This window comes from Ruditapes philippinarum, unplaced genomic scaffold, assembly GCF_026571515.1.
Source record: "Ruditapes philippinarum isolate M1 unplaced genomic scaffold, ASM2657151v2 ctg635_1_1_1_1, whole genome shotgun sequence".
Classification (NCBI taxonomy): domain Eukaryota; kingdom Metazoa; phylum Mollusca; class Bivalvia; order Venerida; family Veneridae; genus Ruditapes; species Ruditapes philippinarum.
In genome coordinates this window covers 364,203-378,080 of record NW_026852468.1, presented here as the reverse complement: position 1 = coordinate 378,080, position 13,878 = coordinate 364,203, and the positions used below count along the sequence as shown (strand labels likewise).

The window sequence follows — 13,878 nt, the reverse complement described above, 5'->3', positions numbered from 1 at the left end:
TTTTATGTATTCATATAGGTAAGCATTATTATACTCAATGAAACACCCTTGTGACAAATTTTCGAATAGTCGAGCGTTACTGTCCTCCGACAGTTCTTGTTAGGGTATAAAAATGTCTGTATCTTTATTTTGGGTAATGCTATCACAAAAAAATTTGGGGCACATTTGCTTTATAGTAAGTCCTATATAAAAACACAAAAAATAATAGAAAATGCAATACATTTTTTGAAAAAGCCTGCATTACATGTATTTTTGAAAAATTGGCCCATTTACTGTGCAGCAGGCAATAATGCTTGCATAGTAAATGTTTAAACATCTGAAGGCCTGTATTACTTTTACCTGTAGAATAAACACACAGAAATATTTTTGATTGTGTCATAGACTTTAAATTAAAAGATGTTTGTTATAAAAGATGCTATATATGAATGGAGAATGGAACTCCTGTGGACCATGAAGATAGCCAAAAAAATATTGTGTAATATTGTGTATGTTCTTACATGTATGAAAACTTCACATTTTTTACAGAAGAAAAAGACACATCTACAGATGATGAGCAAGAAGAGCAAGTTGAAACAGTTGAAAGTCAATCTAGTGGAAAGACAGGCCTGGCAGATGTTTTAGCTAAAATATTGCACAAGAATGTTCCATCTCATAAACAGGTAAAACTTAAAAGTTGTGTTAATATAAAATGTAGTTTTTCAATATTTTGAAATGTCTCAAGTTAACTAATAGGCAGCATAATTTATACCAGGGACCTTTTAATAGTACTTAAAAGCCTGTGCAACCAGGGCAAGGGGAGCCAATTTGTCTCAACAGAAGGAACCATGGTCCTGTGTTAAAATTTTCTCAGTACAAATTTGCCATCTAATATCATAAACATGTCTTTCGGATGAGACTTTTTAGACATAGGTTCCATGTAATGGTGATTTACATCTTGCAGATTTAGGAACCAGTTATTGTATTTTTTCTGGGATAGAGTAATTTCTGCATTTGAAGCATTTCCGTCCATGAAAATGGTCTGGAGTGAGGAGTCCATATGGGTTTCCAATGGCAAATATGAATAATCACACAGTAGTTTGTCTTTGTATCCTGATTCTATTTTTAGCATATTAATTTTAGTACTAATAGGTCAATACACAAATTCAGTGGCAAACGGGGCAATGGGATGAGTAGAAAAATATTGAACGCAAATTTATTGATGTCGGTGTTGCATCTAGGCCGCGCGATTGCGCGATTTGCGCATTTTTTATGCAGATCGCGCATTTTAATGAAGTCAGTGCGCGCCAAGTCGCGCATCTGACGATCTTTTCAACTTAATTCAATTTATCTTCATCGTATCTTGAACGCTTCAGCCATGTTTGTTTTCACTCGTGGTTATGACTAAAATATGTACTAAATCGCTTGTAGCAGTCGACTGAGTCATCTCGCGTGTGTTTTGTAGTATTCGTCAATATTTTATTTTTTCTACTTCCGTTTTTGAGCGGACGATAGCTGTCAAAAATGCCTGAACGTAAAAAAAATGAATTCTTTTCGGTATGTCATATTGTAAGGTAAATGTATGTCCCCCCATTTTTTTCAAATCCCCCACATTTTTCAATTGAGTGGGGGACAATCCCCCATAATTTTGAAATTCTAGATGCAACACTGTGATGTGATCAAATTTGTAGGCATAATGTGAGAAAATACAAATTTTGCATTTCAGATTGAATTTTGAATAGTTACAAGTAGGTATAGGATTTATCCCATTTATCATAACAATTGTACATACATTATAGGTGATCCTTTCGAAAGGAAAGACAGACAAAGAAATAAGAAAACGAAAATTGGAGAGAGAAGAAGAGGAAGCAGATAATAAATCAGCAAAACTTAAAACTGAATCCAAAGAAACCCAACTTCAGTTAGCCAAAGAAGAAAGGGTTTGTATTTGCTTGACATTAATTAAAAATCAGAATTTTGGTGACAGTAACATAATTCATTCTCACCAAATTGTATATCATTGTAAGTATTTAGGATTCAATGTCCTTAATAGTCCCATTATTTAAAAAATAAAAAACCAACCACAGATTTCAAACTTTCTGTACTTGTTATTTGCTGAAATTAATTTGCTGTTATATACAAGTATATTTATTTATAAAAACATGAAAGGGATATCTTTGTTTATTAGTGTCAATGATTAAATTGTTGTAGTCGTAAATGCATACTATAATGTTAATTTTTTTTTTTTTTTTTACACACAATAGGCAAAGTTATGGGAGAATATGTGCAGAAGTAAACCAGATCCACTTCAAAGAGACAAGGAAAGACAGTTACAAAAAATAGCTACCAGGTAAAAAACATGTGTTAGACATAAAGATATTATTTAAGTCTTAGTCTTGTTATCTAAACATGGTATATTTATATATACTTTAAATGTGTAAGTACATTTTTCCTGCAACTGTATATTATTAGCTGGATAAAGCCTAGCCAAATAAACTGATCTATCTCCAGTCATAACGTCACATGGTTAGCAGATGATGTCATCACATTGGTAGTGTAGTGAAGATATAATAACAACTTTTAAACCTTTATACCATTTTAACTTTTATCCCCATTACATCGGATGTTTAATGTTGAATAGATAACTTGAAAACAACTTTAATATTCATACCTTTTATTTTCCTTTATTTTTATAATTCCAAATACTTTTTAACTTTAAGTTCACAATGTCATTAATTTTATACATCACAGCATAGTAAATCTCAAATCAGTCCCAGACAATCGAAAAAGTGAACACCTGTTATAGTAAATATTTAAGCGGGAAAATAAGCATGAAAATATCGAAAAACATGAAAATCAGGAAAAACATGAAATACATGAAAATATTTAATAATATTGCTCCCATCAATTGTTAATATACTCCATTGGGAGCAACCTGCTCCATTCCGTAAAAACATAACAAAATATAACATAGTTCATAAACTCGCTCTTTGCGACACTCCCACCTGGGAATATGAGAATGGTATAATGTCACTCTGTTCACATATTTACATATTCGTATACTTGAAATAATCTGTTTCCACTGATCCTGATTGGTCTATTATATTGCCACTGTTGTCAAGGATTGTGTCTCTTTTAAATGTTAATACAAATATTTCCGTTATCCTATCAAATGGTAACTCCACAGTTCCGTCATGTAGCTCCTGGTCATCAACATCACTACAAATAATAACATCATCAGAGTCATTATCATCAGCATCATACATTTCATCCATATGTTCATATATTTCATCATCATCAGCGGTACTTCCATTTTCAGTTTCTTCAAGATCATCATTATAATCCAAAATATCTTCATTGTCACTTTCTTGCCTACTGTTTATTCCATCTGTATCATCATCATTATTATAAGCACTAGTTTCGGATTCCCTGTCATCAACATAAGAATCCCTTTGATCAGAATCACAACTGCCAACACCAACACCATCTTCAGGAGCACTGCAATAACTTTCTTCCTTGTCGTCGGCATTGTTATTTACATCTACAGCCTCCATCTTATCATCATGATATTCCATACTTAGAGTGTTGTCACTTATTGAAGAGATTACTTCCAAATCAAGAGTGTCAGTGTGGGGTTGCTGCTCTTGGAATAAGTCTAAGTCGAATTGGTCGATGATTTTATTTTGTATTTCTATGTTAGGTTGAGCAGCAGTTTCAATTTCAGCAATGATTTGTACTATTGCATCATCATCTTCATTTATATCTACGTACCCATCTTTATCGGGCATTGAAGAATTACACCTTAGCGCCGTTTGAAGTGCCTGTACTCTTGATAAACTATGCGTTTTCTCCAGATGGTTCACAAGATTGTAACGCCTTGTGTACTTTGTTTCACATCCTTCTATAGCACAATGCCAATAATTATGATACAAATGTTTTTCTGAAATATGACGAGTCAAATTCCTTTTCAAAGTAAATATTGCTTGACAAGTGTCACAAAAATACATTTTTAAGCAAGACAGAATATGTTTCTCGATTGAAAACTGAGCAAACAATGAATACTAAGCATGTGGCTATAGCGCACAAAATTCTCGCAAAACCCGTGCAAATTTCCCGCCATTTATTTCTCTATATCTTTGCTCCCGCCGATCACATGATTTCACGGTATTGGTTACACAAACTCTTTGCTCCAGTTTACAATAGTTTAGATAACGGATTTTGCTATCTATGCGGGGCTGTTAAATAATAAACAGTTTCTCAAAATATGTACATAAAGTCTGTAAATGCTCGTAGATGTAAAATTAGACCAAAAAAAAAATACTCACACGTCATTGTGGTTGCTTTTATACATTTTACGCATAAAATTCATTCAAATATACAGCAATCTTTATACATTTTTTATGTTTTCAATATGTTTGCAGCATATGTTATTTTTTTTTTTACATTACTTAAAGTTATTTCGCGCATATGCGACGCTTCCGCCAAAAGATGTTGAATTATCACATATTTTGGAACATTTGTCTAGCTTTCTCCGCAGCTTTACGCATAGGCCTTAATGTTTTGAATTGACAATCCTTTGCTTCTGTCTCTTGTTGGTATGAATTTCTTTTAATATCTGGATCCCTAATTTTTGACTCTGACATTTCAATAGGGTAAAGCAAATTAAGAGGCCGTCTCAAAATTTGTCCAATTGAGGTTTCTAATTCAGCAGACCGAACTTGTCCATCCCTACTTGTGCGTAAATTTATTATTTTTGCTAGTTTCCACTGACCTCGTGGAAGATCATCTTTTATTATAACTATATCTCCTAAGTTAGGTGATTCGGGTGATTGCACTTTTACAGATTTAATTTTGTTCTGTGATCTCTCTCGTAAACTAAGCAAATATTCATCTCGCCATAAGATCCAAAATTTATTCAGGAGTCGTTCTCCTTTTTTCCATAGTTGTAATAACCTCTCGGCAGAACTTTCATATGGTTTAAATTCTGGATCGCTGTAATCATAATCAAGATTAGGTATTCCAGTTTTCGGATTTAAGCAGAGAAAATGACCTGGTGTTAAAGTTATTGATGACCTTATGTCTTCGCCAACATACACTAGAGGTCTCCTGTTGACTACAGCTTCTATCTCTTTAACGACAGTGCTTATTTGATCCATCAATAACAATTTCTTTCCTAGAGCTTTCCTCAATGCACGCTTTACAATTCCAACTAATCTTTCATATACACCTCCCATCCAGGGCGCCAGTTCTACTATGAAGGTCCATTTAATACCTTCAGTGGATGCGTAATTTTGTACATCTGCTTCTTGCAATGTTTTCGCCCATATCAATCTAATAGTTTGATTAGACAATTTGAATTGTTTGGCATTGTCGCTGATTATTTCCTTTGGTGTTCCTCTTACTGCTACGAATCTTCTTAGACACAAAATTAAGGAATTAGCTGTCATATCTTGTACAATTTCCAAATGTATAGCACGAATAACTAGACAAGTGAAAATGCAAATCCAAACCTTTTTAATTTCATTATTTTCCTTTATATAAAGCGGTCCGAGATAATCTAAGCCTACAGAAGAAAATGGAGTAGTTTCTGTGACACGTTCTCTCGGCAAGGGAGCCATAGATGGCAATTTATAAGGACCACCTTCAACTCGTCTACAGACTCGGCACGATTTTAACACCGAACGAATCGTTGCTCTTCCTCTTGGAATCCAAAATCTTTGTCTTGTCTCACTTAAAGTCTGCGACACACCGCTGTGTAATATTTTATTATGCATCCTTTCAATCAAAAGAATTGTGAACTTGTCTTTTATTGGAAGTAATATTGGTCTTCTAGCGGCTTCGCAAAGATTAGCGTGTTGTAGTCGTCCGCCACATCTTATCATTTCTGATTCATCAACAAACAAATCCAACTGTTTTACCAAATTATTGGGTCTTTCATCTTGTATAGATTGAAAAACATCAGCAAAATGGTTTCTTTGAATCTGTTTTAACCATAACTGTTCCGCTTCGTTGATTTCATCAATGGAAAGAGTATGACTTCTATTTGAGCGACTTCTCGCATTTCGAATAAATCGATTGCACCATGCTGTAACTCTTATTAATTTTGATATAGATGAAAACTTGTTAACATCTATTCCAAACGGCGTTTTTTCTTTTTTGTTGTTTTCAGTTAATAGACAACCTTCCGTTAAATAATCAGATTCAGATAATTTTGCGTCTTCTTTCGGCTCATCACTAATTTCTACATCGAATAGTGTTTTAATATCTTCCCTTTGACACTCATTTTTCCTTTCATTGAATTCATAATCTTCTTCAGAAATATAACATAGTGTCTTTCCTTGTAAGCCTGTCACAATCTTTTGTAGCATCTTGGAGCCATGCCAATATATTTGATTTTTACATAAATCCACCAAGGTACTCCCGCGACTTGCTACATCCGCTATATTGTCTGCAGATTTTACAAAGCTACATGTAATATCACTATAGCTGTTTATTTCTTTGACACGATTCTTTATGAATACAGGGAGTGACTTTTCTGACGACAACCATTGGAGAACACACTGAGAATCAGTTAACAAAATAAGATGTTCCAATGGCAGCTGTATTTGTTTTTCTACGAACTTTAAGCATCTGACTCCTATAAGTACTGCCATTAATTCAAGTCTAGGAATGGTCATTACTTTAACTGGTGCAAGTCTACATTTAGAAAACATCAAGTCACACTTAAACATTTTGTCTTTAAGTTGTATCAGATAAATAAGTGCTGAATATGCTTTACTTGAGGCATCACTGAAGCAAACTAGTGAATATTTTACACCTTCTATGTCATCTGCTATGGTAAGATTCCTTTGTATTCTAACATTTTCAATTTGCTCTAAGTCACGTCTGATTTCAAGCCAGTCATCTGAATCTTCTTTATCTAACAAATCATCCCACTCATAACCTTTGTACCAAACTCGTTGGAGCAATAATTTACCAAGCAATGTTACTGGAGAACACATTCCTAACGGATCATACACTGATGCAATCTGTTTCAAAACGTTTCTTTTTGTAATTTTGACCCCTTCCTTAATTGACTTTGCCCCTTTTAATGATAGAGTATCATCCTTTACATTCCACCAATGGCCCAACACTTTAACAGTATTACCATTTGATCTATCTTCTTCATGAATTGTCATGCTAAGCTCCTTATTGTTAGTCATCCACTCGCGTAGGTTCATATTCATTTCACCGAAAATTGATTTCGCTCTTTTATACAATTCAACTGCTTCAACTTTCGTTTGTACTCCTGTTATCACATTGTCCATGTAAATATCTTCTTTTAACTGATTTTCCAATTTTGAATTGTATTTGTCAAAATGACTTTCAATAGTAGCTCCAAGTAAAAATGGACTGGAAATTATTCCAAAGGGAACCCGACAAAACCTATATTCTTGTATGCAATTTTCATTAACCATAGGCTTTTCACAATCCTTTAACCATAAAAAGCGGGTAACATCCCTTTCATGTTTCTGTAACTCCACTTGGAGAAATGCCTTTTCTATATCCGCTACAATGCCAATATTGTGTAATCTGAATCTCATGATTATGCCGCACAGGTTATGTAACAGCACAGGGCCTCTATATAAGCATTCGTTGAGACTTTTATAGTCTTTTCGTGTTTTTGCAGATGCGTCGTATACAATTCTCATTTTTGTAGTGCTTTTCTCTGGAGTAATCACTACGTGGTGTGGAATATAGTGTTTTAATCCATCACTAACATCCGTTTCCGTCTTTTCTATTATTCCCTTTTCAAGCTGATCTTTAATGATGTCATCATATCGTTTCATTATCTCTGGTTGTTTCTCTAGTCTACTAACAAGGGATCTTAACCTACCTTTTGCCAAACCACGATTTTCTGGTAAATTTGGGAACTCTTCTCGCCAAGGCCATGTTACTTGGTATCTACCATTATTAAACTGAAGTGTCTCCCTAAAACGTTCCATTGCGGTTTCATCTTCAGATTGATCGATTCTATCTGTGATACCTATACTCTCAATACTCCAAAAGTCTTCCAAGTTTGGTTTTGTGCGAAGAACTCTATCAACACATGTGAGCAAGTTTGTTTCAGTGGCATTTTCTCCATATGTAAGGATCAGCATACTAGCTTCAGGTGTTTTAACAACTTCATCATTTGATTTTATTCTACCAGACAATATCCATCCAAGCTTTGATGATATTAAATAAAATCCTGGTTGTATTTCGATTTTTTCCGGTTGAATTATATCCAAATAATAATCGTTTCCCATTAAAAGTTCTAACGTAACAGCTTCATTCTTGTTTGGAATTGTATCCGCAAGCATCAAGTTTTGTGTAACTTCTTTAAACCTCCTTGGTGAATTGAGCTTTACTTGTTTACGCGTTTTTGTTCCAGTCAATGTTGGTACAATATTTGCCACTAAAGTCATGTAAGTGCCATTATACAATTTTACTTTTAGCTTTGTACTTTCAGTCTTTATAACCTTTTCTTTTTTACTACCAAATGTCACTAACTGAATATGTTGCTCCTTATCAACCTTAAGTCTAAGTCGATGCGCCAAATCTTCAGTTATGTAAGTCCTTTGGGAGCCTGAATCTAGAATTAATCTGACTTCATCAGATGCTCCACTTTCAGGATTCTCAATACTACATTTCGCAGTTTGCATCACAACTGATTCATCACAAGACAGGAGTCCTATTTCACCAGAAATATTTTCAGCTTCATTGCTTTCAAGGCTCTTTACTTCTTTTGAAAGATAAACACTCTCTTTAGGTGTCTCCCTTCTGAATTTCCTTCCACATAAGCTCCTATGGTGGGTGTTAAATTCACCACAATATACGCAGCCTTTCGACGATTTACACTGACTTGAGATGTGTCCTTCTTTGAGACATCTATAGCAGCTCCCTTTAATTCGTCTTTTTCTTTCGGTTATAGTCGTGTAATTTGGACATTCATCGCTCCAGTGTTTCTGGTCACAGTATCTACATTTCAATATGTTTGAATTCTTTGACTTTTCACTAGTGACTAAAACACTCGATGAAGAAACTCCTTGCTTTTCAGGTCTGTTAAACCTTCTCGAACCATTTGTCGAATTCGAATTTATATATAGCAGAATCTTTGCTCCAATGCTTTGGTTTCACAATACTAGTATCTGCGTTTTCAGCTTTTTCTTTCGCCACGATGTATTGACGAAGTAAGTCACGTAAGTTACTCACTGACCACCTTTTTTCAGCTCCTTTCATTATCTCAATTTGAAGAAGGACGTCATTTGGTAATTTTCTTCTTATCATTGATACAAAGATGTCTTGGTTTGTATCTTGGCTCAAAACTTCAAGACATCGAAGGTGTTTCTCGACCTTATCAATGAACTGTCTTAAATTCTCCACGGAATTTCTTGCAGGATTCATATCCATCAATGCTTTGTAGTGTGAATCTATTGTCTCCTGCCTATTTCCGAATCTTTTATGCAATAACTCAATAGCGACTGAATAATTCGTATTTGATAAGGTAAGACCTATTATTGCATTTCTAGCATCTCCCGTAAGCTTGCTCTTCAAATAATTGAATTTATCAACACCTGAGAGACTATCATTTTTATGTACAGAATTTTCAAAAGAATCCCAGAATTCGATCCAGTATAACTTGTTTCCATTGAAAGATGGTATGTCAATCTTAGGTAATTTTACCGTGTCTTTCTTTACTCGTTTGCTTTCAACTAAATCTCTCTGTAATTCCATTTGAGCTTCAAACATTTTCTTCATTTCTTCCGTAACTACAGCTAAAGATAAAGCACGCTCCTTTTCTTCTATCTTGTTATGTTCTGTTTCCTTACTTTCTTGCAAAGTGTCCTCAAAAATCTGTAGCTTATGATATAAAGTGCTAGCCTCTTCTATTATATCGGAGTCATTTTTTATTATTAGGTCTATAAATTCACTGTCTTTGTCATCGATTGCTTGAGATAATTTCTCGGACTGCATCATAAGCTTGTCGTTATATAAGTTGATACTAAGCTTAGCTTCCAGCACACGCTGACGTAGTTGTTTATATTCATCAACATCAAACAAATCACTCAAATCAGTATTCAAAATTTCTTTTACGTTTTGTATCTCTTCCAACAGTTTGTTGTAAAATCTTGTTCGCACACCTTTCAAGAATTGAAGTCCCGACATACTGGATGAATTGTCAGCACACTAATTTCACTTTAAGTAATCAATACACAAAACTTTAAACACTGCTTTTTATGAGAATAATTGCTGCTCCCGGGTTCCGGCGCCAATCAATGTAGTGAAGATATAATAACAACTTTTAAACCTTTATACCATTTTAACTTTTATCCCCATTACATCGGATGTTTAATGTTGAATAGATAACTTGAAAACAACTTTAATATTCATACCTTTTATTTTCCTTTATTTTTATAATTCCAAATACCTTTTAACTTTAAGTTCACAATGTCATTAATTTTTATACATCACAGCATAGTAAATCTCAAATCAGTCCCAAACATCGAAAAAGTGAACACCTTTTATAGTAAATATTTAAGCGGGAAAATAAGCATGAAAATATCGAAAAACATGAAAATCAGGAAAAACATAAATACATGAAAATATTTAATAATATTGCTCCCATCAATTGTTAATATACTCCATTGGGAGCAACCTGCTCCATTCCGTAAAAACATAACAAAATATAACATAGTTCATAAACTCGCTCTTTGCGACAGGTAGCAGCAAAACAAAATTACATATAGACCCTGTTTTATGAGGAGAAATTTAAGATGAAAATATTTAAATAATCTAAAAACATGAATAAACTAGAAAAAAGCAGGATAAATTGAATACATGTTTGTTGTCAGGATGGAGAAGGTTTATCATTAAACCTCGCCAAGATACACTTTCTCGCTCACCGAATAAACCTTCCAATACCAACCATGTATTCTATATTTATAGTCAATGATTATACCCCCAAAAACGAAGTTTGGGGGGGGTATATAGGAGTCACCCGGTGGTCGGTTGGTCGGGCGGTCGGTCGGTCGGTCCAGACGTCCGTTGCATTTTCCTTGTCCGGAGCATAACTTGAAGACTTATGGTTGGAATTCAGTATAACTACATACAATGGTCCAGCACATTGAGAGGAAGTGCAGTGCAAGCAAGAACCATAACTCATCTTGAGTAATTACAGAGTTATTGCCCTTTGTTAACTTTTTTTTTTTCCCCCCCTTGTCCCGGGGCATAACTTGAAAACTACTGGTTGGAATTCAAAACCCAACTTCATTACAATTGTCAACACAATAAGGGGAAGTGCAGTGCACAAGAACATAACTCTATCTAAAGTAAATTACAGAGTTATTAGCCCCTTGGTTACTTTTTCCAATTGCTTTTTTTTGTCCGGACCATAACTTGAAGACTAATCGGTTGGAATTCAATATAAACTACATACCAATGGTCAAGCACATTGAGAGGAAGTGCAGTGCATAAGAACCATAACTCTATCTTGACTAATTACAGAGTTATTGCCCTTTGTTTACTTTTTCCTTGTCCGGGGCATAACTTGAAAACTACTTGGTTGGAAATTCAAAACAACTTCATACAATTGTCAAACACAATAAGGGGAAGTGCAGTGCACATAGAATCATAACTCTATCTAAAGTAATTACAGAGTTATTGCCCCTTTGGTTACTTTTCCATTGCCGTTTTTGTCCGGACCATAACTTGAAGACTTAATGATTGGAATTCAATATAACTTCATACAATGGTCAAAGCACCATTGGAGAGAAAGTGCAGTGCACAAGAACCATAACTCCATCTTGACTAATTACAGAGTTATTGCCCTTTGTTACTTTTCCTTGTCCAGAGCATAACTTAGAAACTACTGTTTTGGAATTCAATAACAACTTCATACAGTTTTGTCAAGGACATTAAAAGGAAGTGCAGTGCACAAGAGCCATAACTCCATTTTGACAAAATACAGAGTTACTGCCCTTGATACTTTTCCTTGTCAGGAGCATAACTTAAAACGTACTGGTTGGAATTGAAAACAACTTCATACAATGGTCAAGCACAATAAGAGGAAGTGCATTGCACAAGAACTATAACTCTATCTTCAGTATTTATAGAGTTATTGCCCTTTGTTCCTTTTCTTTGTCTTTCTGGACTTATTACAGAGTAATTCAATTAAACTTCATCAACGGCCAACCACATTGAAAGGAAATGCAACATATAAGAACCACAACTATCTTTAATTGCCCAAAACCATAACTCTATATTTCAATTCTTTTACAAGGTATTCTGTTACTAGTAACATCCTCATTTCCGAAGCAGTCTTGTGGGGGTATTAATCACATTTAGTGATAGTTCTAGTTTTGTTTCATGCACAGGTACATACTGTTTTGAAAGTGATCCTAGTGTCTGTTGTAATGTATACTAGCAATGTACAATCTAAATTTTAAAACTTAAAATTTCTTGATTTCGTTCTTCTGGGAAAATGTAAGGCAGTGGGAAAATTAAGGCAGTTTTAATTCTTTTGAAGTTTGTAATTGTTAGTGTAAACAGAAATAATACTTTACATTTTGTTGATTTATTAATAAATCCTTTGCATTTGTCTTTTTGGTAATAGGTTAAAATGACACACAATACCTTATTCCCTAATGCATTGTGTCAAGCATAGTCACACCTGGGTAAATTAACTACTATGTTAGCTAATCACTTGAAACCAGTCAGTCATTTTCGGAATGGCTGGTGGTTAACTAACAGCATTCAAGGGTAAATAGCTTGGAAGTCTTTGACCGTGTTTTCTTTGCCAAGGAGTCTCTTGTAAAAATAAATTTTAAAGTTAACTATAAAGCTACATGTATATTCATTAATTAAAATCTGTTTTTTGTTGTTTATTTTAACTAGGGGTGTTGTGCAATTGTTTAATGCTGTGAGGAAACAACAGAAGATAGTAGAGGATGAGATTCAGCAAGTTGGTATGTCAGAGAGAAAGAAGGACAAGATAATGGAAGGAATGACAAAAGATAAATTCCTTACTTTACTAAAGGGAACCAGTAAAACCAATGTTAAAGCTGAAAAGGTGAGCATTTACTTTGATACTCTTTTTAGACTCACTGAAAGCATAACTGGCAAATGCAAATAGCTCAGTATACAACCAAGCTTGCTTGAATAAACAGCAAAGTCAAGCCTGTTGGTTGTTTAGGGCCAAGTGTGCTGGTAGTTTAGGGCCAAGTCTGCTAGTAGTACAAAGCTTAGCTTGCTGGTAGTATAGTCAGGTTTGGCCAAGTCTGCTGTTAAGTATATGGTCAAGTAAGTCTATGGAGATATAGACCAAGATGCTGGTATAAGTAATTAAAAAACCAAGCTCGGTTTGATTTGTAGTTCCAAGGCCTGCGTGTAGTCCAGTCTGGATATGGTTGAAATGGTGATGACATAATGTGAAAAAATTAATTTGTAGTTTAAGACTGGATAAAAGTGATTACTTTTCAAAATTCATAATTAGTTTTTGTTCCTCAATTAAAAGTTAAAAAAAAATGGGATTCATAGTTAAACATCCCTTGCAAGTACACATTACCTTTTACCAATAACAGCTCAGAAGGGAAAGGATCCATAATGAATATGTTTATTTCATATACATCTTTCATCAACAATATTTTTAAGATGTAAATACTCCATACACGTTATATTTATTTTTTCAAGCCAGAGGAGTCAGTTACCTGTTACCATTAAAAAAGGAAGAAAGTGATGAAGAAGATGAAATGGAGACAATGTAAAAAGTGGTAAAACTTGGGAAATACTCAAGGATGATTACATGATTGGGGTGCTAAGATGAAAGACTGGGACAAGGAAGAAAGTGATGATGATGATTTTGATGCCCAGCAGCAACGATGA

The 13,878-nt window shown here is 34.4% G+C and overlaps 1 protein-coding gene across 1 annotated transcript in view; it reads left to right on the top strand.

Moving 5' to 3' along the window:
• Positions 1-13,878, top strand: part of LOC132713626 (RRP15-like protein) — a 22,240-nt gene extending 8,362 nt beyond the window's left edge. The window contains exons 2-6 of the mRNA XM_060696277.1: positions 526-659; positions 1,776-1,916; positions 2,241-2,326; positions 12,892-13,066; positions 13,816-13,878. Of these exons, the coding sequence (XP_060552260.1) occupies positions 526-659; positions 1,776-1,916; positions 2,241-2,326; positions 12,892-13,066; positions 13,816-13,878 (599 nt within the window). The remainder of the gene's footprint in view (positions 1-525; positions 660-1,775; positions 1,917-2,240; positions 2,327-12,891; positions 13,067-13,815) is intronic.